General features: G+C 37.8%; 1 protein-coding gene and 1 pseudogene across 2 annotated transcripts in view; one reads left to right on the top strand and one right to left on the bottom strand.

Moving 5' to 3' along the window:
• Positions 1-25,088, bottom strand: part of SCP2 (sterol carrier protein 2) — a 102,241-nt gene that overhangs the window by 39,231 nt on the left and 37,922 nt on the right. The window contains exons 7-11 of one of the 2 annotated variants that reach the window (XM_053655528.1): positions 21,980-22,043; positions 13,776-13,862; positions 12,506-12,656; positions 11,167-11,314; positions 4,003-4,113 (exon numbers count right to left, since the gene is read on the bottom strand). In XM_053655528.1, the coding sequence (XP_053511503.1) occupies positions 4,003-4,113; positions 11,167-11,314; positions 12,506-12,656; positions 13,776-13,862; positions 21,980-22,043 (561 nt within the window). The remainder of the gene's footprint in view (positions 1-4,002; positions 4,114-11,166; positions 11,315-12,505; positions 12,657-13,775; positions 13,863-21,979; positions 22,044-25,088) is intronic. The other variant, XM_053655529.1, reaches the window with a different exon arrangement.
• LOC119061461 (60S ribosomal protein L5-like) lies at positions 6,229-9,882 on the top strand (annotated as a pseudogene).

The raw sequence follows: 25,088 nt of genomic DNA, 5'->3' as shown, positions 1-25,088 counted from the left end.
TTTTAAATAAATACTAACCTCTGACATAGTGAATCCATTGTTTGGAATTTATCCTACAGGCATAACTGCAGAAGCGTGCAATGACACAAAGATACTAGCTGCAGGATTCTTGTCATAACAGACTGCACAGAATTTGTATGTTCACCAATAAATGAATGACTAGGTAAATTTCTTACACTGAAAATACTACACAGGCATTAAAAAGAATAAAGAATATCTGTAAGTGATAATATAGTAAGACTTTAAAGATATAAGTTAGCCCTGGCTGGTGTAGCTCAGTGGATTGAGCACAGGCCTGCGAACCAAAGGATCACGGTTTGATTCCCAGTCAGGGCACATGCCTGGGTTGCAGGCCAGTTCCCAGCAGGGGACCCACGAGAGGCAACCATACATTGATATTTCTCTCCCTCTCTCCTTCCCTTACCCTCTAAAGATAAATAAATAAATAAAATTTTAAATTAAAAAAAATGTTAAAATTTGCCATCTAGCTATAACATTAAAAAGCATATGATAACACCTTGGAGAAATATTTGGCAGATTATTGTGAACTGAAACACACACCTGCCCTGTGACCCAGCAATTTCACTCTGAGCGATTAACCCAAGAGAAATGCAAAAGGTATGTCCACAGACAGACTTGTATAAAAATGTTCATAGCAGCCTTATTATGATAGCCCTATACAGGAAAAAACTCATATGCCCATCAACAAGAGAGAATGGATAAACAAACCAGTGAATTTAATCAATGGAATATTACTTAGCAATAAAAAAAGAGAATGAACTGATACAAAAATAATTGGATAAACCTTATAGACATTCCACTGAGTGAAAGAAGCCAGACACAAAACAGTACATATATACACTACATGATTCCATTCACATGAAGTTCTGAGATCAGCCAAACTAATCTTATGATGATAGAAGTAAAAAGTCTTAGCCTGGTGGGGGGAGGAGTTTGGAGGGGGGAGGAGAGGAGTTTGAGGGAAGCCAAAGGATTTAGTGGAAATGGACACAATGAACATTTCTGGAGAGATGAAGATGTTCTATATCTTGTTTTAGCTGGTAATATCATGAATGTATGCAATTGCCAAAACCGATCATCCATTTAAAACAATTACATGGTTTTCAACTACAATCAATTTTAGAGCATATTTAGTACCCCAAAAAGAAGCCCCACTCTTGCCTTGGCTGGAATGGCTCAATGGATTGAGCACTGGCCTGCAAATCAAAGGGTCGCCAATTCAATTCCTAGTCAGGGCACATGCCTAGGTTGCAGGCCAGGTCCCAGTAGGGGGTGTATGAGAGGCAACAATACACTGATGTTTCTCTTCCTCTTTCTCCCTCCCTTCCCCTCTCTAAAAATAAATAATAAAATATTTTTTTAAAAAAGAAAGAAGAATGATAACTTTTTAGCTATCATTCTTTCACCTCCCTCCATTCCAACTACTAATCCACTTTCTGTCTTTGTAGATTTGCCTATTCTGAACATTTCATATCAGTGGCATCATATACATACATGGTCTTTGTTCTCCTAGCAAAATATTTTCAAGATTCACCTATGTTGTACCATGGGTGAGCACTTCATTTCTTTTATGACCAAAGAATATCCCATTGTCTGAATATAGCACATTTTGTTTACCCATTCATGAGTTGATGACAGACATCTGGGTTTTTTTCAGCCTTTTGGCTATTATGAATAATGCTGCCATAAACAATTGTGTTTTGCAAAGAACCATGCATTTTATTATATGAAAATCATATACCTCAATTTTAAGAAAGAATATGGATATGAAAAATCATACTGTTACTACAAAACATGATTTCTGGGTATTTCAGCAAGTGGCAGGAGAAAAATATCTCAGAATGGCAAGCCAATTATAATAAAAACATGTTCGCTCAGAGGAGAAAAAAAGCTGTATGTCAATAAAAACAAGTGACTGAAATGTCACATTCATCCCCTGACGAAACAGAAGCTTCCTATGTGACGGTGAGGAAGCTGTCTGGGAGGAGAATGTGAATCACTGTTCCCAAGTGCAAACTGTAGCTCTCTGGGCTTCAAAGACCACACCACAGAAATACTGGTTATCACCCCAACTTCTCTAGTGCCAGCAGCAACAAAAACAGCACTGCGGTATGACCTGATTCTTTTGATGGATAAAGGAAACAGTTTAGTCTCTTTACCAGAGGCAGAAAAAATAGTTCAAAAATAATGTCTGTGTAGCACTGGGCACAGTATTTACACAGAGATGTTGGTGCCTTGCAGCTGCCACATCAGAAGGAAAATTGCGCTCTCTACAAATTAAAGAATGTCCTTTTCCTGAAAGGGTTATAAATTACTTTTCACACTCTGATACAAGCAAGGGATTAATTAATTACTAGCAGCAAACATTATAGCACCCTTTTGTAGAAATGGTGGGAGGACAGTACTGGTAATTACTGTTTCATTCCTGAAACATGTATTCCAATAACAGTACAAAGGATGGGGGGGTAAATGGAAATATTCTGTTCTGTTGCGAAAACCCCTTATATGTGAAGTAGTATAACATCTGAAGGTAGACTGTGATAAAGATCATGTTGTAAATCCCAGAGCAACCACTAAAGAATAAGAAAAAGAGCCCTGGCCAGGTGGCTCATTTAGTTGGAGCATGGTTCCATACACCAAAATGTTGCAGGTTCGATCCCTGGTCAGAGCACATACACAGGTTGCGGGTCCAATCCTCAGCTGGGTTGCAGGTGAGAGGCAACCAGTTGATGTTTCTCTCTCTCTCTCTCCCCCTTCCTCCCTCTTTAAAAATCAATAAACATATCCTCTGATGAGGATTTAAAAATAAATTAATAATAATCCAATAGAAGAGAGAAAATAAAATACTAAAAATTACCCAAATGATAAAAAGACAGCATGAAAAAGATAAAGGACCCAAAGAACAGACAAGGAAGAAAACAAATAGCAAGGTGGCACCTAATTTTGCAACTGCCTGTGTGCACACACCTTACTCTCCTTCTCTCTTACTCCCCATCTATCTGTGTACATCCACTTTCTCTACTAACTCTGAGGGATAAACAGAAATAAACCAAAATTAACTGCTATAATGAACATAGTATTACTTCTAACACCTCTATGTTATAATCTGTGAGACTTTATAAAATTTCACTTAATTCATATATAAGACAATATAGAAAATATAAAACTCACCTACACCTATAAAAATAAGACTCAGAATTTTATTTAGAAGTTTTTTGTATAATTTCTTCATTTTACAATTAAAGACACTAAAAATCAAAGTGAGTAATCGAGTAACTGGTAATTAATCAAAATAGTCACATGGCCAGTCAGCAGTACAGCCATAATAAAATTTATATTGTGTAACTTCTTTTTAGAATTTTTAAATTTATTTACCTTTAGAGGGGAAGAGAAGGAGAGAGAGAGAGAGGGAGAGAAATATCAATGTATGGTTGCCTCTCATGTGTCCCCCACTGGGAACTGGCCTGCAACCCAGGCATGTGCCCTGACTGGGAATCAAACTGCAGTACTCTGGTTCACAGGCCCGCGCTCAATCCACTGAGCTACGCCAGCCAGGGCTATATTTTGTAACTTCTAATTCAGTTGTCTCAAAAGAAAAAAATTTTCTTGTAACACCAACCACATACACAACTATATATAATTAATGTGTTCATTTAAAATGATTCATATCTAGCAGGTGTAGCCAGATCTCTACTGGGAAACATCTTGTTAGTTAAGTTGTATGCCTATTTGAAAATAATCAAACTTTAAAAAATATAAATTGTTGAATTTAGAATGGCAACTAATTCAAACACTCATTAATTCATCAAGATCACTGAAGTATACTGTACATAAAGGAAAACAAAAAAATACTGTGGCTAAACAATCATTTAAAGCACTGGCTACCAAGTTCAGAGAATATAATCTTTCATTCAGATCAATAACTAATCATTCACACTTAGGCCAAATGACAATAAAAAATGTGTGAAAACTGTGAACTACCACCTGTAGCTCCTAGTGGGTGTCCCTTTGAAATCAATCCACCACTAGGATTTATGACCCACTTTCCTCCGTAAGTATTATCTCCTCTGTCAACCAGGTTTGCACCTTCCCCTACAGAAGAAAAAAATATATTTACAAATGTTAAAAATAACATTGGAACAAAGGACGTGTTCTTAAAACTTCCATATAGCCAAGATTTCTTAACAGCAGCCATTTCTTTTTTTTTTAATTTTAATTAATTTTATTTAGTTATTTTTTCAAGTACAGTAGCAGCCATTTCTTAACAGCTCAAACTAGCATCAAATTGAGATAAGCACAACTAAAAGTTAGGTAATAAATATTGGGTAATAAGGCTGGTATTTTCAGAACATTTCCTATGTGAAACAATGCATCTATTAATTCCCCAGAGCTCCTCGGCTTCCAAAACTGCTACAAATATAACTGACATTCAGAGAACCAAAAGAAAAGAACTGAAATGAATAAAATACTATAACTAAATTATATCAGCTTTAAAAATTCATGATTTTGCCAAATGTATTCATTCCCCTACATTTTAAACTGTATTCATACACTATATAAATATTGTTAATAAACAGGAAAGAAGGAGGGAGAGAGAGAAAAAAGAGAACACTTTATGAAATGAAAAGAAATGGCTGAAAACATTGTTAAGCTATAAACATAAGCTCAAAAGAAAAAGTTACATCCATGCTCAGCAACGTCAACATTCCTATAAATTCCCATGACATTCTTCCAGGTGGTAAAGAAGTAAATAAAAATACACGCACTCTGTAAATTATTCTTCCAAATGATATTTCTGATAAAGTAACAAGAGATAAAATCTCAAGATAATGAGAATGGTTGTTGTCAGAGGCAGCGAATAGCTTTTAAGCACTCACTCGCTCTGTGTCAGGCCTTGTTCTAATTATTTGACATGTATCTACATAATTTAATTCTCAAACCTATAAGATATAATTAACATGTAACATGAGTTTCAGATGTACAACATAATGATGCCATTAGTAAGTCTAGTTAAGATCCATTCTCAAATGTAGTTACAAAATTTATTTTTTAAGATCTACACACTTAGCAACTTTCAAATATATAATACTGTATAGTCGCTATGTAATGTAGTGGTACATTATACCTCATGACTTATTTTATAACTGGAAGTTCATATTTTTTGACACCCTTCATTCCTTTTACCCAACCCCTCACCCTCTCGTCTGGCAACAACCAATGTTGCTGTGTATACATGAGCTTGGGTTTTTCTTTCTTTCTTTCTTTTTTTTTCATAAACTGACATCTCATATAAGTGGGATCACAGGGTATTTGTCTTTCTCTGACTTACGTCACTTAGCATAATGCCATCAAGGTCTATCCATGTTGTTGCAAATGGCAAGATTTTCGTTCTTTTTTATAGCTGAATAATATTCCATTACACACACACCACATTTTCTTTATCCATTCATCTATCAATGGACATTTAGATTGTGTCCATATTTTAGCTATTGTAAGTAGTGCTACAATGAACATGGGGGTGCATATATTTTTTGAGTTAGTGTTTCCATTGTCTTCAGTGTACAGAACATTACCTCCAACAAAAAGGGAAAGCTCACATAGCCTCTAATGGGTTGGAAGATTCAACATTGTTAAGATGACAAATGTCTCTAAATGCATCTACAGATTCAATGAAATCCCAATGAAAATTCCAGCAAGAAGAGTTTTTGTTGTATTTTTATAGAAATTGACAAACTAATCCTAATATGTACATGGAGATGTATATGGTCTAAAATAATGAAAACATTTTTTGAAAAAAACAAGGTTAGAGAACTTACCCTATTTGATTTCAAGACTTGTTATACACTATAGTACTGTATAGCATTAGTACAGTGGCCAAAATAATTTGGTATTGGTAAGAAGATAAGAATGTAGATCAAAAGTGCCCAAAACTGGATCCTCATATATATACGGGCAATTGATTTTGGACAAAGGTGCCAATGCAATTCAATGGGAGGAGAAAAGTCTTTTCAGCAAATGGTGCTGGATTTGTGTGTGAAATAGAAAAGATTAATATCAACCTTTATCTTACACCATACACAAAAACTTACTCAAAATGGATTATATACTTGAGTATAAAATCTAAATCTATACTCGCCCAAACTCCTGCCCCACCCCATCCTGCCCCCTCACTGTGCTGGGCCTGCAGGTCTGGGGCATGCCACCCACATGGGTCTTTCTTCTGCAGGGTGGGGTTTGCTAAAGTTGGCCTACTTCGCGAGATACCAAGTGAACTTTAGAAGACAACAGGAGGATAAAACTGCTTACTATGCCCAGAAATGCTTGGTAACTCAGGAAAAAATAAGTACACCACAACCAAATACAGAACGACAGTCTGCGTAACCAACAGAGGCATCGCTTGTCAGACTGCTTATGCCGTATAGATACAGAAGCGGGTATGACAGTGTGTGCAGCGTATGTGCAGGGACTCGCCAAGCATGGTGTAAAGGCTGGCCTGACAAAACATGCTGCAGCGCCCTGGACTGGCCTGCTGCTGGCCTGCAGACACCTCAACAGGTTTAGGATGGACAGGATCTAGGAAGGCCAAGTGGAGATGACTGGAGATGGGAATACAGTGTGGGAAGCACTGATGGTCAACCTAGTGCCTTCATCTGCTGTTTTTTTTTTTGTTTTGTTTTGTTTTTTTTACTGTATGATCTCACCTTTAATGGGAATCCAATCAACAAAACAAACAAACAAGCAAAATACAACCAAAGACACTGAAATTTAGAACAGGCTGACAGCAACCAGAGGGGAGAGGGGAGGGAATTTCAGGGGAAGAGGGGAAGGGTTTGCAGGAATAAGCATAAAGGACACATGGACAATAACAAAGGGAGGTGGCGGTGGGAGGGAGGAGGGGAGGGCTGGGGGAATGGGTTGGGATGGGGGTAAATGGAAGAAAACTATACTTTAACAACAATTAAAATTTAAAAAATTAAAAAAGAAACAATACCAAGTTGCTCTCAAGTTAATGCCTAATCATAATGATCATTAAACAATATTATTATTATTTTATATCATAATGAATTTATTAATTTAGGCATATTATATGAACTAAATCCACTGAGTTTCTTATCCTTTTTTTTTTTTTTAATTTGGTTACTTTTCAAGTACATTTTTTTTTTCTCTTCCCCCCACCCCGCCTGGTCTCCCCCCTCCCTCCCGTTCCCCCCCCCCAGTCCTCATCTCTGTGTCATTCATACTTGCTCCTCAAAATCCCTCCCCCTTTTTCCCCTTGAGTTCCCCTCCCTCTCCCCTCTGGCCGCTGCCCACCTGCTCTCCATTTCAGCGTCTCTGTTTCCATTCTGTTTGCCTGTTTGCCCTATTCTTTAGCTTCCTGTCAAAGGTGAGATCATATGGTATTTGTCCTTCAATGCCTGGCCTATTTCACTCAGCATAATGCTTTCCAGTTCCATCCATGTTGTTGCAAAAGGTAGTAGCTCCTTCTTTCTCTCTGCTGCATAAAATTCCATGGTGTATATGTACCACAATTTTTGTATCCATTCATTTACTGATGGGCACCTAGGTTGCTTCCAACTCTTGGCTATTGTAAATTGTGCTGCTATGAACATTGTGGTGCATAGGTTCTTTGAAATTGATGTTTTAGGATTCTTGGGGTATAATCCTAGCAGTGGAATTGCTGGGTCAAAAGGCAGGTCCATTTTTATTTTTCTGAGAAAATTCCATACTGTTTTCCATAATGGTTGTACCAGTCTACAATCCCACCAACAGTGAACTAAGGTCCCCTTTTCCCCACACCCTCTCCAACATTTGTTGTTTGTTGCTTTGTCTATTATAGCCATCCTGACTGGTGTAAAGTGGTATCTCATTGTGGTTTTAATTTGCATCTCTCTGATAGCTAACGATATTGAGCATCTCTTCATGTGTCTCTGGATGTTCTGTATGTCCTCTTTTAGAGAAGTGTCTGTTCAAGTCCTTTTCCCATTTTTTAATTGGGTTCGATGTCTTCCTAGAGTGGAGTCGTGTAAGTTCTTTGTATATTTTGGAGATTAAACCTTTGTCTGAGGTATCATTGGCAAATATGTTTTCCCATACAGTTGGTTGTCTTTTTAATTTAATACTGTTTTCTTTAGCCATGCAGAAGCTTTTTATTTTGATAAGATCCCATTTGTTTATTCTTTCCTTTATATTCCTTGCTCTAGGGCACATATCCGTAAAAATGTTGCTGCGTGGAATATCTGAGATTTTCTTGCCAATGTTCTCCTCTAGGACTTTAATGGTGTCATGGCTTATATTTAAGTCTTTTATCCACCTTGAATTTATTTTGGTGTATGGTGTAAGTCGGTGCTCAAGTTTCATTTTTTTGCACGTAGCTGTCCAGTTCTCCCAACACCATTTGCTGAAGAGGCTATCTTTACTCCATTTTATGTTACTGCCCCCTTTGTCGAATATTAATTGACTGTAGAGGGTTGGGTTGATTTCTGGGCTCTCTGTTCTGTTCCATTGGTCTATGTGCCTGTTTTTATGCCAGTACCAGGCTGTTTTGATTACAGTGGCTTTGTAATACAGTTTGATATCAGGTATTGTGATCCCTCCTACTTTGTTCTTCTTTCTCAAAAGAGCAGCTGCTATTCGGGCTCGTTTATGATTCCATATAAATTTTTGAAGTGTTTGTTCTATGTCTGTGAAATACGCCATTGGTACTTTAATAGGTATTGCATTGAATCTGTATATTGCTTTGGGTAGTATGGACATTTTGATGATGTTAATTCTTCCAATCCATGAACACGGTATATGTTTCCATTTGTTTGTGTCTTCCTTGATTTCTTTCTTCAGTGCTGTGTAGTTTTCTGCATACAGGTCTTTTACCTCTTTGGTTAGGTTTATTCCCAGATATTTTATTTTTCTTTTTGCTATATCGAATGGGATTTTTTCCTTGATTTCTGCTTCTGCTGATTCGTTGTTTGTATACAAAAATGCCTTTGATTTCTGGATATTGACTTTGTATCCTGCTGTTTTGCCAAATTCATTAATTAGTTTGAGCAGTTTTTTGGGTAGAGTCTATAGGATTTTCCATGTACACTATCATGTCATCTGCAAACAGTGACAATTTTGTTTCCTCCTTTCCTATTTGGATGCCTTTTATTTCCTTTTCCTGCCTGATCGCTGTGGCCAAAACTTCTAATACTATATTGAATAGGAGTGGTGAAAGTGGACATCCTTGTCTTGTTCCTGATCTTAGTGGAAAAGCTTTTAGTTTTTGTCCATTGAGTATGATATTGGCTGTAGGTTTCTCATAAATGGCCTTTATTATATTGAGGAATGTTCCCTCTATTCCCATTTTGCTGAGTGTTTTTATCATAAATGGGTGTTGTACTTTATCGAAAGCTTTTTCTGCGTCTATTGATATGATCATGTGGTTTTTGTCTTTGCTTTTGTTTCACCTGCTGTTTGGATGTAGAGCTTGCCAGAAGTACTACTGGAAAGAAAGATTTTGGGGCCCCGCGGGGTACCAATTCCCTGGTTATGATTCAGAAAGCAAGGAACTCGATGCAGAAGTACATCGGAAACACACCGTGAATCTTATGGTGCAGATAATATTCATTACCGAAGGGAAGAAGATGAAGATGCTTACAAGAAACAATTCTCTCAGTGCATAAAGAGCAATGTAACTCCAGACATGATGGAGGTGATGTGTAAGAAAGCTCATGCTGCTACATGCGAGAATCCAGTACATGAGAAGCAGCCTAAGGAAGAACCTAAAAAGAAGAGATAGAACCGTCTCTTGCCCAGAAGAAACGTCAGGGAGCTCAGGAGAAGGTAAGCCTCCTCAGAGCTCAGGAACCAGCTGCTAGGAGCTAATAAACCGACAGTTTGCTATGAAGACTTTTCAGATAAAGACAATAATAAATTTATTGACCAAGCAGCTAATGAATATAGTCTAAACCTATAGCATTAGAATAAAAATAGAAAAAATCTTTCTGGCCTTTAGATAGGCAGAAGTTTTAGAATACAAAAAAACATGAACCATTAAAAATATTGATACTTTATATTTCATCAAAATGTCTAAAATTTGTTCTTCAAGTGGCACTGTTAATAAAACAAAAGGCAAGCCACAGCGTGGGAGAAAGCATTAACAGCATACACATACCAGACAAATGACTTGTATTCAGATTTCATATATTCTTACAATTCAATAAAGAAGGCGAATAACTCAATAATCAAAGGGCAAAAGTTCTGAACAGACAGTTCACAAAAGAAGATATATAAATGACCAATATGTACATGAAAAGATGCTAGCATTATTAGCCATCATAGATATGCAAATTAAAATGAAAATAAGACATACCACATATTTTAGAATGACTAAAAGTGTTTTAACTGACCCCACCAAGTATTGGTAAGGGTGTGAAGCAATTGAAACTCTCATACACTACTGGTACAACCATTTTAGAAATGGGGGAAAAGAATCCTCCAGATTCCACAAACTAGTTTTTCCATTTTTCCTTTCTGCAAGTCTTTATTCAAACACAATTTTAAATAGGTGGAATTACTAATGTAATTTTTTGATACTATGGGTGGACCTGGAGAACATTGTGCTACATGAGATAAGCCAGTCAGGGAAAGACAAATACCACATGATTTCACTCATATGTGGAATCTAATAAACAAACTGAACTAATAAGGAAAATGGGGACAGACTCATAGATGGAGAGCAGATGACAGCTAGTGGGGGGGGCAGTTAGGGGGTGGAGGGATTGAGGAAAAAGGACTCATGGACACGGACAGCAGTGAGGTGATTGCTGGGGACTGTGTCTAGGGGAACTAAATCATAATGGAAAAAATAGAAGATCAACTAAAAAAATGTAACTTTATATCCTTTTTTTTCCACTAACAGAATCCTGTAAGTACCCCTGATGTACACAATACAAATTACCTGTACACTCTGTTGCCTCACTGTTGGTATTGTATAAGACCACAGATTCTAAAAAGTCCAGCATCGAGATAGCTCACATTCCCTTTGCAAAGTGTGGCAGAACCAGCGTGGAGGGGAAAGCAATTAATGAATTCCTTTGTTTAATGGTGAAAATGAAATTTTCTCAGAGAAATTTACTAAGTTAATAAGCATCTCCTGAAAGATACTACCTTCTGGACAGAGCCCCAACGCTTCATAAGTGATGAGTTCGTTGACAGAAAAGCAATCATGAAGTTCTATTACATCGATATCACTTGGTCTTAGGCCAGATTTCTCATAGCACCTTTTGGCAGCTTCTTTAGACATATCAAAGCCAATCTAAAACCAAAATCATAAATAAATAAATTAAGGGCATCAAAACTGGGACTTTTATATAAGGATTATAAGGGATTAATATATATAAAATAACAGCTGAGAAATTATCACATATACTGAAATATATGTTGATTCTATATTATACAGAAAGTCCAAATAAAAGGATATCCAGGAGGGAAAATATATATATTAAATTTGGTACTATAACAGGCAGAATTTTAAGTAAGATACATAAAAAGGACTTACAATTCTTCAGGCCATATCTTACGTTAAGTTACAAAAACCCTATTAATCCACAATGTAAAGTTGTGGTAAACCGGAAGAAGAGATTTATCAACAGATCAATATGACACGCTGAAAACAATAGGAGAATTTTTATATGAAAATAAACAACTTTCTTTTAGGAGATCATACGGGATTCAAAACATTTTCCCCAAATCCATGTTTTTAACCTCTTTGGTCTCAGATCATAACAACATGAAAACTGAATTTATCCCAAAGAATGAAACTGTGGCACAGTGAGAAATGCACTGTAATCAGAAAACCTAAATGAAGGTTTGCACTTCTGTCCCACCCCAGGACCCTAGCTCTGTGACACTGGGCAAGTTCCAGGGACATTTTCAAATTCAGAGTGTTGTTGTAAAATCATTTTTTAAACTGTAGTTTAGCATACGATTGTTTACATAGGTGTATATATGCATATAGGCTTAGATTTTATATATGTATGTATGTATATATCTTCAAATATTCAACTAACTCTGGGTCTGAATTCTCATCTTTTTTTCTTCCTCCATTTTGTATTTAACTTTCAATCAGGATTTTTTGAAGCACTAAGAAAGTTCCCTAAAAACATCTTTGTTTTTCCCTTACCTCTGTAGGATAGAAGTTCTGAGCATATTTAGCCAATTCAACATAAAAAAAAATAGCACCTCTAGTCAGTTAAAAGTTAACATACAATGACACGTGGCTCTATCACAGGAAGCATGCGTTCTCATCAATTACTTTCCCCTGACAGATTCTTAAGGATAGGTTATAATATTAGACTTTCTCTGAGGAAGTCTAAGGCATTAGACTTTCTAGACAATTTTTCAAGGAAATTATATACAGAGTCAATAACAACAGCATGTCAACCTTAAAAATTTTAAACATCAATCCCTTGATTAATTAATTAATTAAATAGAATTTTAGACAAACCACTTTAATACAGCTTTTCTCTTCAAATGTGCTTGGAAAATCAGTCACCATCTCCTGTGCTATAATTTCCACAGCTTTGGAATGAAGGCCATACTTCCATACAAAATCTTCATCTGCCAAAATCGCTGCTGCAGCACCATCTGCAGAGGGACTGGGGGGGGGGCAAAAATTATTTACACCCAGTCCACCTCAGTCCGAAGATTTCAGGCTACAAGTTCTTTCTGGGAAGAAAGGCTTGGTATGCTCGGTGGTCACTGCATGGTCTCCTTTGTGATGTCTACAGTCAAAACTTACACATGCTTCCCTGCGTGGACTGAACCGCAGTCAAGAACTTAAATGCTCTCAGTCACTACTTGGTCTCTAAGAATCTCTCCCAAAAAGTTCTTATGGCAAAGAACCCTGCATTTGCTTCTGTAGAAGTCATCTTCTGGTGACTTCTGAAAAGTACACAAGGTTATTCCTACCCTAATACAATGAAGATTCTACTATAGGCCTAACTAGTGCCAACTCTGCTAACTCCCCAATAACTCAGTCTTGGAATCCGTTGGAAAACTGGAAAAGGATGGAACAGAGGATTCCAGAAAATCCATGGTTTGGTTAAGACTCTTAGTATCTCCTCAAAATAGATCTTTTCCTTAGAGTAGGCTGTGAAGGGAGGTAGCAAACACAGAAGCCTTCTGTGAGTTCATCTGGGCTTTGTAAATGGGCAGACTTCTGTATTGCAACAGATAAAAGCTGACCCCGCTTGTTCCCATGCACCCCGCCAGCAGTTCGAGGGTACAGCCAGGTGATGACCAGGCACAGGCAGGACCTGTGCAGTACTGATGCATTATTCTAGGAGATAAATATGTCAAGCAATTTTCAAGCTGCAACTATTATCATTATTAGAGCTGTGATTTTTTTTTTCTTGTTTTATGTTTACTCTTAGCCGGTCCGATAGAGTAAAATTCCCTACGGTGGACGTGGACAGCAGAGAAAACAAAATGCTCAAGGTGAAAATCGTGGGGCCCCACTGGCTTCCTAACTCACATTTAAATGAATAAATACACTTAAAACAAAGTAGGTAGAAGTCACGAGAGAAGGAAATAAAATATATAGTCTTCCAAGAAAAGAGAGCATCAATGCCCGGGCAGGAGAAGGAAGTAAGGGTACTCACTGCAGAGTGAGGACCACAGGTACAGCAGAGACATACCCATACAGAGCCTTAGGTTTGCCCAAGGGGGAAGCAGGGGAGCACTCCTTCCATGAAAGAGTAAAACGTTTTTCTTACCAACATTGTAAGGCGGTCAGAAAATCAAAAACTTTTTTAGATGTCATCACTTCATCTAAACTGTATTCTTTTTGGAACTGGGAATACCTAAATGCAAAATAAGTAGTTAACAGATTGTTATTAGGTAGCAATTACAATTTTTTGTTGAAGATGTTCTGGTCTAGAAGTTAAAGAGAGAATAATACATTAGTATTCTTTTCACAACCAAAAGACAAACTTTTATAGTTTCGACCTTTAATAAATAAATCATTTAAACTGAATTTTTAAAAAATCTTAACTTCATAATGCCATATACTGTATAAGAAAAAGTTTGACTATTCTTTGCCCTGGGTTCCCGTCAAGGAGCTTCTAAAACCCTTGGGATTTCCTGAGTGACAAAAGTCTCTTTGTTTTTGCCAGGGGAGTGGCACAGGGGGCTGCTCACCAGAAAGAGGAAGACTAACAGTGAGCTTGCAGGGTTGGGACTTCTCAGCCAGTGTGACTCCAGGAAGAAGAGGGGGGCTGACGACTGAGTTCAATCACGTGGCCAATGATTTAACCGCATAATGAAGTGGCCGCATAATGAAGTGTCAATAAAAACTATGGACACTGAACTTGGTGGAGCTTCCTGGTTGCTGTCACCCTGACATGCTGGGATGGGGACAGGCCCTGACTGCCTGGGGGAGAGGGCATGGAAGCTCTGCGTTAGGGACCCTTGCAGACCTCACCCTATGTTCTTCTTTACCTGGCTGTTCCTGCGTTGTATCCTGTATCCAATAATAATTCAGATGCTCCTCAGCTTACAATGGGGTTGCATCCCAATAAACCCATTATGAGTTGAAAACATCATACATCAAAAATGCATTTTTTGATGCTGAACATAATAGCTTAGCTTAGCCATTTTCTACTGAATCTTAGAATTCAGTAGAAATTCTACCAAATTTCTGCGTGTCTCTAGCGCGCCACAGTAAAGTCAAAAAAATCTAAGTTGAACAATCCTAAATGGGGGACCGTCTGTACTATAATCATAAACACAGCACTTCCCTGAGTTCTATGAGTCAGTCTAGTGAATTACTGAACCTGATAGTCATGGGAACCCCTGAATGTATAGCCAGTTGGTCAAAAGTACGAATGGTCCACAGACCCTACCTATAGCTGGCATCTGCCCAGAGAGGGCAGCCTTGTAGAGGACTGAGTCCTCAGTTCATGGTGTCTGCCTTAACTCCAGGGGGTTGGTGCCACAACTGAACTACAGTGCACCCGAACACTGTCAGACCAGTTGGAGGTTAAAACAGAATGCCATTTCTTTTTGCTGGATAATTATAAAATGCTAGTTCCTCAAAAGCAAAATTAAATGACTTGCAATTCAGCCAACTTTTGTGGTGAAGATATTATGCAACTACATTTAATGAAGGCTAATGGAGTTCTTAAATAATATGTAAAACCTACAATAGACTATATGCATTCTTGAAAACATTTTCTTTCTGACTGGTGCAATGAAGAAATTTACTTTTATCCCCTCTGGCTCCTCTAAGAATACAATCATATGTTTGCTCTGGGGAAAACAGCAGCGACAGACACCACAAGGCAGTTTCTAAAAGTAAACTTCAACTGGTGTGGAAATAAACAAGCAATTCAACTGTTTAGAAATAAAGCCCTTCTCACTCACATCTACACATGTCTGCACCTTTGCTTCTAAGGATACTTTGACCATCACCAACTTTCAAAAAATACCTTATTTGTGCCATATCCTGTGCTAGGCATTGGGGACACAGACACGGTCACTACTAAGGAACTCAGTCTGAATTCACAACAAATAAATACACTGTTCTTATACAATGCAATAAATGCCAGGATGGAAATGTTATATAGGGTGCTGTGGGAGCTCACAGGATGTGCCTCAAACCCAGACACACAAGGGAACTTCATCCCTAAGATTAGGCAAATAAGAGGAAGAGAGAATTCCTTGCAAAAGGAAGGAAAGCCTCTGACTAGCACCTGCAAAGCCTCTGGAGGTGAAACGGTTCACCGAAGTTACAGCATTAAGTTTGGGAGGGAACGTGGAGGCAAGGTGAAGAAGGCAGGGAAGGAGAAATGAAGGAGGATCAGATCCCGAGAGGACAGTATGTGGTGCTTACATTTTACACTGAAACAATGAGGAACTACTGAAGGACATCAAGCTGGGAAGTGACATGATCAGATCTGGATCTCAGCAAGAAAACTGCCATTTCAAAAAGGGATGGTAAAAAGGCATGACGGAAAGCAGGACAACCAATTTGAAAACTGGGGCATTAACTACAGCAAGAAATGGTAAGAACCTAACCCTTCCAGTACAGAACTGGAAGGGAAAGATGAGAGAAGGGATGAACTCAAAGACAGCATGGAGGCAGGATTCCGTGTATCCCCAAATCATCTGCAGCTCACGCGGGAACAGAGGAACGAGGCAGAGTCCTGGACGACTGCTGGGTTGCTAAGTCCTGCCACTCACCACAATGAAGAAGGCTGAAAGGAAAACCGGGTTGAGGGGAAATGTAAATCATCTGTGATCATGCTGACTCCAAGGCACCTGTGGGATATCTAAGAGACGAAAAGTAGAAAAGGTACAGGCACAGGTCTGAAGGCCCAAGTGGCACAGGCTACCTGTAATGCTATACTACTTACCACAGACTCTCACTGCATTGGGTCATTCTTATAACTTGTGAGGAAGCTCTTGAGGATAGTTTCTTAATTCAACCTTCTCAGAAATATGAAACAGGGGATCACTAATAACTGGTCAGCAAACACAGAATTCTCTTTCTTTACTAGCCAAGCAAAGCCTAATGGAAGAATTTAGCACCTGAAATTTCTGAGCCAAACCTAGAAATTCCTGACTGTTTCAAAGAGTTTTAAATGATGAAACAGACATCCAGAAATAACATCTGCCTACTCAATATAATTGAGAACTTATAAAATATAATAAAAGATCCATGCAAACAAGGGATTTATCTCTCTTACTCATTGCTACATCACTAGCAGCTAAAGCAATGTCATGCAGATAGTAGGCTATTGAATAGATACTGCTGGGTGAATGTTCTCTTAGAAGAAGGCTGTAAGGAGTGGGTGAGTGAGTGCCCGCTTGGACACCAGGTTAAATGAGAGAAAGACTCGGAAGCTTTGATTCTCTGGGGAAGGTAGAGAACTGCCCTTTGGAGCCTCAAAACCAGGAAACTGCACTGCTGTCAATTCCTCAGTAAGTTGGTACAGTTCCTTACCAGTTTCAAAAAATCCCAAAGATTTTTAATGGTTCTCCATGTTCTAGGGAAAAGGAAATTGGCTCTAGACCATCTTTTTGACTTAAGACTGCTCATCCTAACTCTACTTCTCAGTAACAGTAAAGTTTTATTGAGCATATATTATGCTCCAATACCCTGCTAAATACTGAAGATAAAAGATGAAACAATCTCAACTTCCAGTCAAGACGGAGGCATAGGGAGACACTTTTCACCTCCTTGTACAATCATGAGAAGGATCACAACTAATTTCAAAACAAAAAAACACCCAGAACTGCCAGAAAACTGAACTGTATGAAAGTTCCAAAACCAAGGATTTAAAGAAGCTATAATCATCCACATAGGTAGGAGGGGCAGAGACTGGGAGCCAGGGTACAGAGGGCGCCAGGTGGCAGCAGGAGGCAGGTGGCAGTGAGGAGGCAGCTGCAGTCAGCAAAATGGGTGGTCCCACATTTACATGTGGTGGTTAAAAATCAGGGGGACATCTTGTGAGCAAGCAATCTCAGCCCCAGGCCAGACCGCACAACCCCAGTTCTAGTGTGGGGAAATATAAAGCCTCATAACTTCTGGCTGTAAACACCAATGGGGTTTGGGGCATTGGAAAAAAGTGCCAGTTTCTCAGGAGAGCCCGGAACATGAGCAAACCCACTTACTTTGGGAACCACAACCAGGGCAGCAGCGGTAGGGGTGCCAGTCACATATGGGAAGGGTGTGAAGTGATTGGAAAAAGGGGCAAGTGTCAGACAAGCCCCCAAAGGTCAGCCAGCAGCAGCACTGACATCTTCGACCCCTCCCCCACTCGTGGAACCATAAAGTGGTGAAGCAGGCTGCCAGCCCTGGTGAACACCCAAGGCTCCGCCCCATACAACTTAACACGAGATTAAGACAGGGAGTCAAAGTAACTCTACCTAGTACACAGACATAGAAAGGCTGCCAAATTGAGGAGACAAAGAAATATGGCCCAAATGAAGGAATATAATAGAACCCCAGAAAAAGAACTAAGCGATGCCAACATAGCCAACCTATCAGATGCAGAGTGATCAAAACACTGGTGATCAGAATGCTCAGAGATCTCAGTGAATACGGCAAAAGCATAAGGGAAGAAGTAAAGGCTATACTAAGTGAAATAAAGGAAAATCCACAGGGAACCAACAGTGAAGGGAAGGAACCCAGGATTCAAATCAACGATTTGGAACATAAGGGAGAAATAAACATTCAGCCAGAACAAAATGAAGAAACAAAAAAACAAGGAGAGTTTAAGAAGACTGGGACATCTCCAAAAGAGCTAACATCTGAATTATGGGGATGTCAGAAAAAGAACAGGAAGAGCAAGAAACTGAAAACTTATTTGAAAAAATAATGAAAGAAAACTTCCCTAATTTGGTGAAAGAAATAGACATACAAGTCCATAAAGCACAGAGAGTCCCAAACAAGTTGGACCCAAAGAGGACCACACCAAGACACATCATAATTAAAATGCCAAAGGTTAAAAATAAAGAGAGAATCTTAAAAGCAGCAAGAGAAAAGCAGAGAATTACCTACAAAGGAGTTCCCATAAGACTATCAGGTGATTTCTCAAAAGAAACTTCTCAGGCAAGAAAAGACTGGCAAGAAGTATTCAAAGTGATGACAAGCAAGGACCTACAACCAAGATGACTCTATCTAGCAAAGCTATCATTTAGAACAGAAGGGCAGATAAAGTGCTTCCCAGACAAGGTAAAGCTAAAGGAGTTGATCAACACCAAGCCCTATTATATGAGATGTTAAAGGGTCTTATTTAAGAAAGAGAATATCAAAACTATGAACAGTTAAATGACAACAACCTCACAACTATCAACAACTGAATCAAAAAAAAACAAAAACAAACTAAGCAAATAAGTAGAACAGGAACAGAATCATAGATATGGAGATCATTTGGAGGGTTATCAACTGGGAGGGGAAAGGGGAGAATGTGGGAACAGGTATAGGGATTTAGAAGCATAACTGTGTAGGTACACAATAGACAAGGGGATGTTAAGAATAATATAGGAAATGGAGAAGCCAAAAACTTACATGTATGACCTACAGACATGAACTAAGCAGAGGGCATCACTGGAGGGGAGAGGTATACTAGGCAGAGGGGAGCAAAGGGGGAAAACAAGGACGAATGTAATAACACAATCAATACAGTATACTTTAAAAGAAAGATGAGGGAACCTCCGCTCAGGGTCACCATCATCAGATGAGAAAGACTCATCAATAACTAAGTATGTTACAGTGTAATGCATTATGAGAGAGGAATACAGGCAGTGCAGTGAAGCTCATGAGAAAAAATATTTACGCCCAGGGAAGTTTTATTAAGGTGTTAAGAGAAGCAATGATATTTGGACTAGGATTTCGCAGTAAGTAAATTGTTTCACCAAACCAAAGAAGGGCAGAAGGATATCCAGAGATTGCTAACAGCATAAGTGAAAAAAAAAAAAAAAAAAACTATAAGCAAGCCCTATACGGTACATTTAGGGAAAGCCAAGTAATCTAGTAAGGTTAGAGACTGGGAATATCTAAGAAAGTAGTAAGACATAAGAATGACAAAGTAAAATGAAGCCAAATTATAACAGGCTTGTTACATCATGAAGGAATTGGGATTTTACCATATAAGAAGTGGGAATTCACTAAAGCTCTCACAATACCCTTAGATATTTCACAAAACACCCTTAGCTCTAAAGCATGGAATTTGGTATTTGTTAATTAGGTATGCTCTAAACTCAAACATCAATATGAAATTAGGAAAATGAGCAGAACTAGCAGCAGCTCAAAGTACTAGAAATATGTGGTAGTAACCTACTTATGGTATAAACTGCTCTTTGTCATGGTTTTATGTTTATTAAATAGGGCAAAATTTGTTTAATAAATCAGAAACAATTTACTGAGCAGCTATTAAATTCCAAGCTCTGTGCTAAGCATTAAAGATAACAGATGACTCTTTCCCTCAAAGAGATTATAACCTAGGAGGAGGAAAAATATAAACATTATTTTGCCACTATTTAGAATGATCCTAAGCAAGTTACCTAATTTCCGTAAGCCTTGTCTTCCTCATCTATAAAATGAGAATAAAAATATCTACTTTATAGGGTCCTTGAGAGGAGTAAACGAATATGTACATAAGAGTACCAAGCACAGTGACACAGAAATGGCAGTTAATAAAGTTAGCTATTATCCTTTTATTGCCTAGTGGTATTGCCTACTCATGTGGCACTAACTCAACTGTCTGTGAACCAACTTTAGTTAGCAACGATTAAGTACATGCTATGCACCAGACACTGTGCTAGACTCTCGGGAATTCAAAGATTAATGATCTGTAAAACACACGATGCAATTTTACATCAGGTTATTTTTTAAGATACAGATAACCATATTATTTTACCAGAGTAAAAGTTAATGACACTAGCATAATGAAAATGCATTACTAAAGTAATACATATAATTTCATACAAAATAATTTAAATGACCACTAATATGCATTTTACAAATATTTTAGTTGATCAAAATAAACTAAGAAAAGTTTTAAGGACTGGCTTAAAATAGTGGCTGGTTATTCCAACTAAAATTATTACAATAAATTTTATTCACTAGAGTGGCAATGTAAAACCATTTATATCTTTTAATGCCAGCCATTCACATTCTTTCTTAAAAGAGTCATTAAGCTTAAATGGTTTTCTAAATATAAACAGACCAAAACTAAAATAAAAACATATCAGCCCTGGCTGGTATGGCTCAGTCAGTGGATTGAGCGCTGGCCTGTGAACCAAAGGGTCACCAGTTTGATTCCCTGTCAGGCACATGCCTGGGGTGTGGGCCAGGTCCCCAGTGGGGGCACATAAGAAGCAATCACACATTGCTGTGTGTCTCTCTCTCTTTCCCCTTCCCCTCCCCTCTGTTGAAAATAAATAAAATCTTAAAAAAAATAATAATAATAAAATTTTAAAAAGTCAAAAGGGCACATGTGTTTAATAAGAAAAAAATACATAGGGAATACAATCAACAATATTGTATTAACTATGTATGGTGCCAAATGGGTACTTGATATATCAGGGTATCACTTTATAAATTATATGACTGTCTAACTACTATGCTGTACACCTGAAACTAATACAAAATACTATTGAATGTAAACAGTAATTGAAAACTAAAATTAAAAAATCAAAAATTCTGCTTAATATCTTTGAGGTCTTACATTACCTTTTTTAAAAAACATTTTTTAATTTAATTTTAGAGAGGGGGAAGAGAGGGAGAAAGAGGGAGAGAAACATCAATATGTGGTTGCCTCTCACACTCCCCCAACTGGGGACTTGGCCCACAACCCAGGCATATATGCCCGGACCAGGAATAGAACCAGTGGCCCTTTGGTTTGCAGGCTGGCCCTTAATCCACTGAACCACACTGCCAGGGCAGCTTTTTAAAAAATACTTGTTTATGCTATTACAGTTGTTCCCAATTTTTTCTCCCTTTCCCCACACCCTCTCAACCCCACCCTTTTCCCCTCCCCAAGCCAGTCCCCATATTGTGGTCCATGTCCATAGGATGTGTGTAAATGTTCTTTGGTTAGTCCCTCCACCACTTTTCATCCCATCTACCCTCCAACCCCACCTCCTTTCCAGTAGCTGTCAGAGTGTTTAATGTAGCTAAGCTAAGCATCTGTTACTATTTTGTTCATTAGATTCCACATATAAATGAGATCATGTGGTATTTTTCTTTTACTAATTGGCTTAGTTCACCTTGCACAATTTTCTCCAGGTCCATCCATGCTGTTGCAAAATGTTTCTTCTTTTTTTTTTCTCTGCTGTGCAATACTTCACTGTGTAAACGTACCATAGCCTTTTTATCCACTCATTACATTAGCTTTTCAAGTATTAAAGTTGCACATTATACAGCAGGATAACCCAGATTTTTACTATTTCATAGATCTGAAATACTTACGGGTTATGAACTGAATGTTTATGATTTTTCCATCCAATTTTTGCAAAGTGTTCAATGTTTGTTCCTGTAGAGAAAGCAAATATCTATTCATGAGTTAATGTTCTCTGGCTGCTTGTTATCAAATGTTGCAATGGTATTCAGTGTCCTGCTCTGTATTTACACATTTTCGCTCACACAGACATCAGTACTGAAGATGTCAACACTGATCCCTCCACAATTATTTCTTAATCATTAAACTTGGGTATATTTACTGAATTGAATCAACTAAGAGGCATAGAGAGTGGGGCAAAAGTAGGTTTACAGTTGTTCGCATGGAAAATATTACAATAATTAATAAATAATACAAGAATAAACTCTGTGTTTTGTGTACTCAAAACTGTCAACTTACTTTTGCCCCACGCTGTATATGAAAATAGTTCAAACTGGCCAATTCTACCTAAAATAACTAGGGTCCAATTTCAAAAACTAGAAAATACAGCCTGGGACCAGAGTGGTTTTCAGGCAAGAAAACAACGGCCAGCAATTTCTTCAAGAAGTCTGCCACAACATCCTCATGCCCCTGAAGTAAGGGGATAAGACAGATTCCATGCACACTGGTTATCTCATACGGGTGAGCAGTGGTCAGGCGGCAGCCAATCTGGGTCCACAGAGAACAAGCCACAACACAGTAATATTTTTTTCATTAGACTGATTGGAAGATAAAATGGAATATGGTTTCTGGATATCAGCAAGAAAATTAAATTTTCAAGACATCTTTTGGGACAAGATAAGAAAACAGCATAGTGTAAACTTCGGTTTTTTTCAGCAAGTTTTTTGGTTTTTTTTTGGTATTGCTGAAAATATAAGGGTTCTTCCGTCAAGTTTAGATAATACTGGACTAAACTGGATTTAATACTGGGGTTTTTTTAATGTGTTGATTTGAAAGAGAAAGAAGATGAGAGAGAGAGGGACAGGAGAGAGAGAGAGAGGGAGAGAGAGAGAGAGAGAGAAACTCTGATTCACTATTCCAACTTATTTGTGCATTCTTTGGCTGAATCTTGTATTGCTACGCACCCTGACTGGGAATCGAACCCGCAATCTTAGCTCACTCTTCTTTTTTTCTTATCATGGGATCCAATTTATCTATAAAAGATATCAGCCCTTTAAAAAATATTTTCCACTCACTTATACATTTATTAAACCTGGGCACTGATGAATAGCTTGTTAACTACTGATTCTGAACTGCCGATTCAAATTTTTGGCTTTTGAAAGGATATGATGGTATAAAAAGATTTCAATCTTTCTGAGTCAAAGTTTGAAGCCACAAAAATCTGCTGATTCTATAGAAGCATGCTATACAAACATTTTTATGTATTCCTTTCTAATGCACATTCACAAATAGCAATTTCAAATGACAACTAAAATTCTATGAAATTCTACAACTCATTAAATATCTGTTGAATGAGCCCTGGCCAGATTAACTTAATTGGTTATAGCATCATCTGGATACACCAAGGTCGTGGGTTCAATCTCTGTCTGGTCAGGGCATGTACAAGAATCAATCAATGAATGCATAAATAAGTGAATCAACAAATCGATGTTTCTCTCTCTCCCCCTTCCTCTCTGTCTTTAAAATTGATAAATAAATAATTAAGAGTAAATAAAGACTTCCTATTTGTTTATATGAAGCAAGTGTAAAATTAACACCTAACTTGATAAAAACATAAGAAAAAAATCATTAATCACATCACTTATATTAATTTTTGACAGTACTAAAAAAATGACAGAACATAACTCCACATTAAAAAAGTCAATATATTATGAGCAAGTGGGATGCATTCCGGATATGCAAAGTTGGTTCAGTATCATAAATTCATTAACAAAATATTCTATTAACAGATCTAAGTGGAGCCCTGTTGGGTGCGGCTCAGTGGACTGAGTGCTGACCTGCGAACCAAAGGTCGCTGGTTTGATTCCCTGTCAGGGCACAGGCCTGGGTTGCGGGTCAAGTCCCCAGTAGGGGGCACATGAGAGACAATTACACTTTGATGTTTCCCTTTCTTTCTCCTTCCTGAACCCCTTCTCTAAAAATAAATTAATAAAAATCTTTAAAAAATAGATCTACATGGAGAACATAATGCAATCAACTACATAACTGCTGGGAAAGCCTTTGACAAAATTTAATACCCATTCCTGAAAGTAATGAAAACTCAAAAAAGTAAAAGTTGATGGATACTCTCTCAGCAGAATAAAGTAAATAAATATACATGTACATGCATGCACACACATGAGACCCTGAAGCCAGCATCTTAATGGAATAATAATACCTCCCAAAACAGACTGAGAATTGAATGAAATGACATAAATATGGAAATTCGTTCATTCATTTAGTCATTCAACAAATGTTTGTTGAGTATATCAATATGCTAGGAACTGTAGACAAGAAGAGAAGAAAATTCTCTTCTGGTCAGATTACCTGACAAGCACTGTGCTAGGCTGGATATACTGAAGGTAAACACAATAGACATGGTTGTTGCTTCACAGAGTTTATATGGAAGACAAAAACTAAGTAAGTAAAACCACATGCAATAAATATATGACTATAAACAATGCTAAGTGCTATGGAGGAAAGAAATAGAAGGCAATCTATGAACTCAAGTAACAGGGGGACCTACTTCAATGTGAATGGTCAAGGTAGCTCTTTCTTTGAAAATTTAGTAATTACTTACAGAATATCTGCTTTGTGCCAGGCACTGTTCTAGGTAACAGTCAACCAGCAAGGAATAAAACCAAAAAAAAAAAAAAGTCAGTGCTCTTATGGAACTTAGATTCTGGTTGGAGGAAATAATCGATAAATTTTAAAAAATTATATTCCAGATTTTTAAAATGTTATTGTATTTTTTCCATTGCCATTAGTGCTATATAAAATAAAGCAAGAGACAGATGATAGGCAATTCTGGGAAGAAGGGTGAATCAAAAAGCAAACACAGAGAAGACAGCATGTAAGCAAAGGTGGAAGCAAGTGCGCTAGCACTGATGATATCCTAGGGTGGAGCATTCCAGGAGTAGAAATAGCAAGGCTAAGGCCCTGCCTGAGGTAGGAATGTGCTTACTGTGTTTAATGAACAGA

The sequence above is a fragment of the Artibeus jamaicensis genome, unplaced genomic scaffold (genome assembly GCF_021234435.1).
Source record: "Artibeus jamaicensis isolate MK-2021 breed Jamaican fruit bat unplaced genomic scaffold, CSHL_Jam_final scaffold_1019, whole genome shotgun sequence".
Lineage (NCBI taxonomy): Eukaryota > Metazoa > Chordata > Mammalia > Chiroptera > Phyllostomidae > Artibeus > Artibeus jamaicensis.
This window is presented reverse-complemented; position numbering and strand designations above follow the sequence as displayed.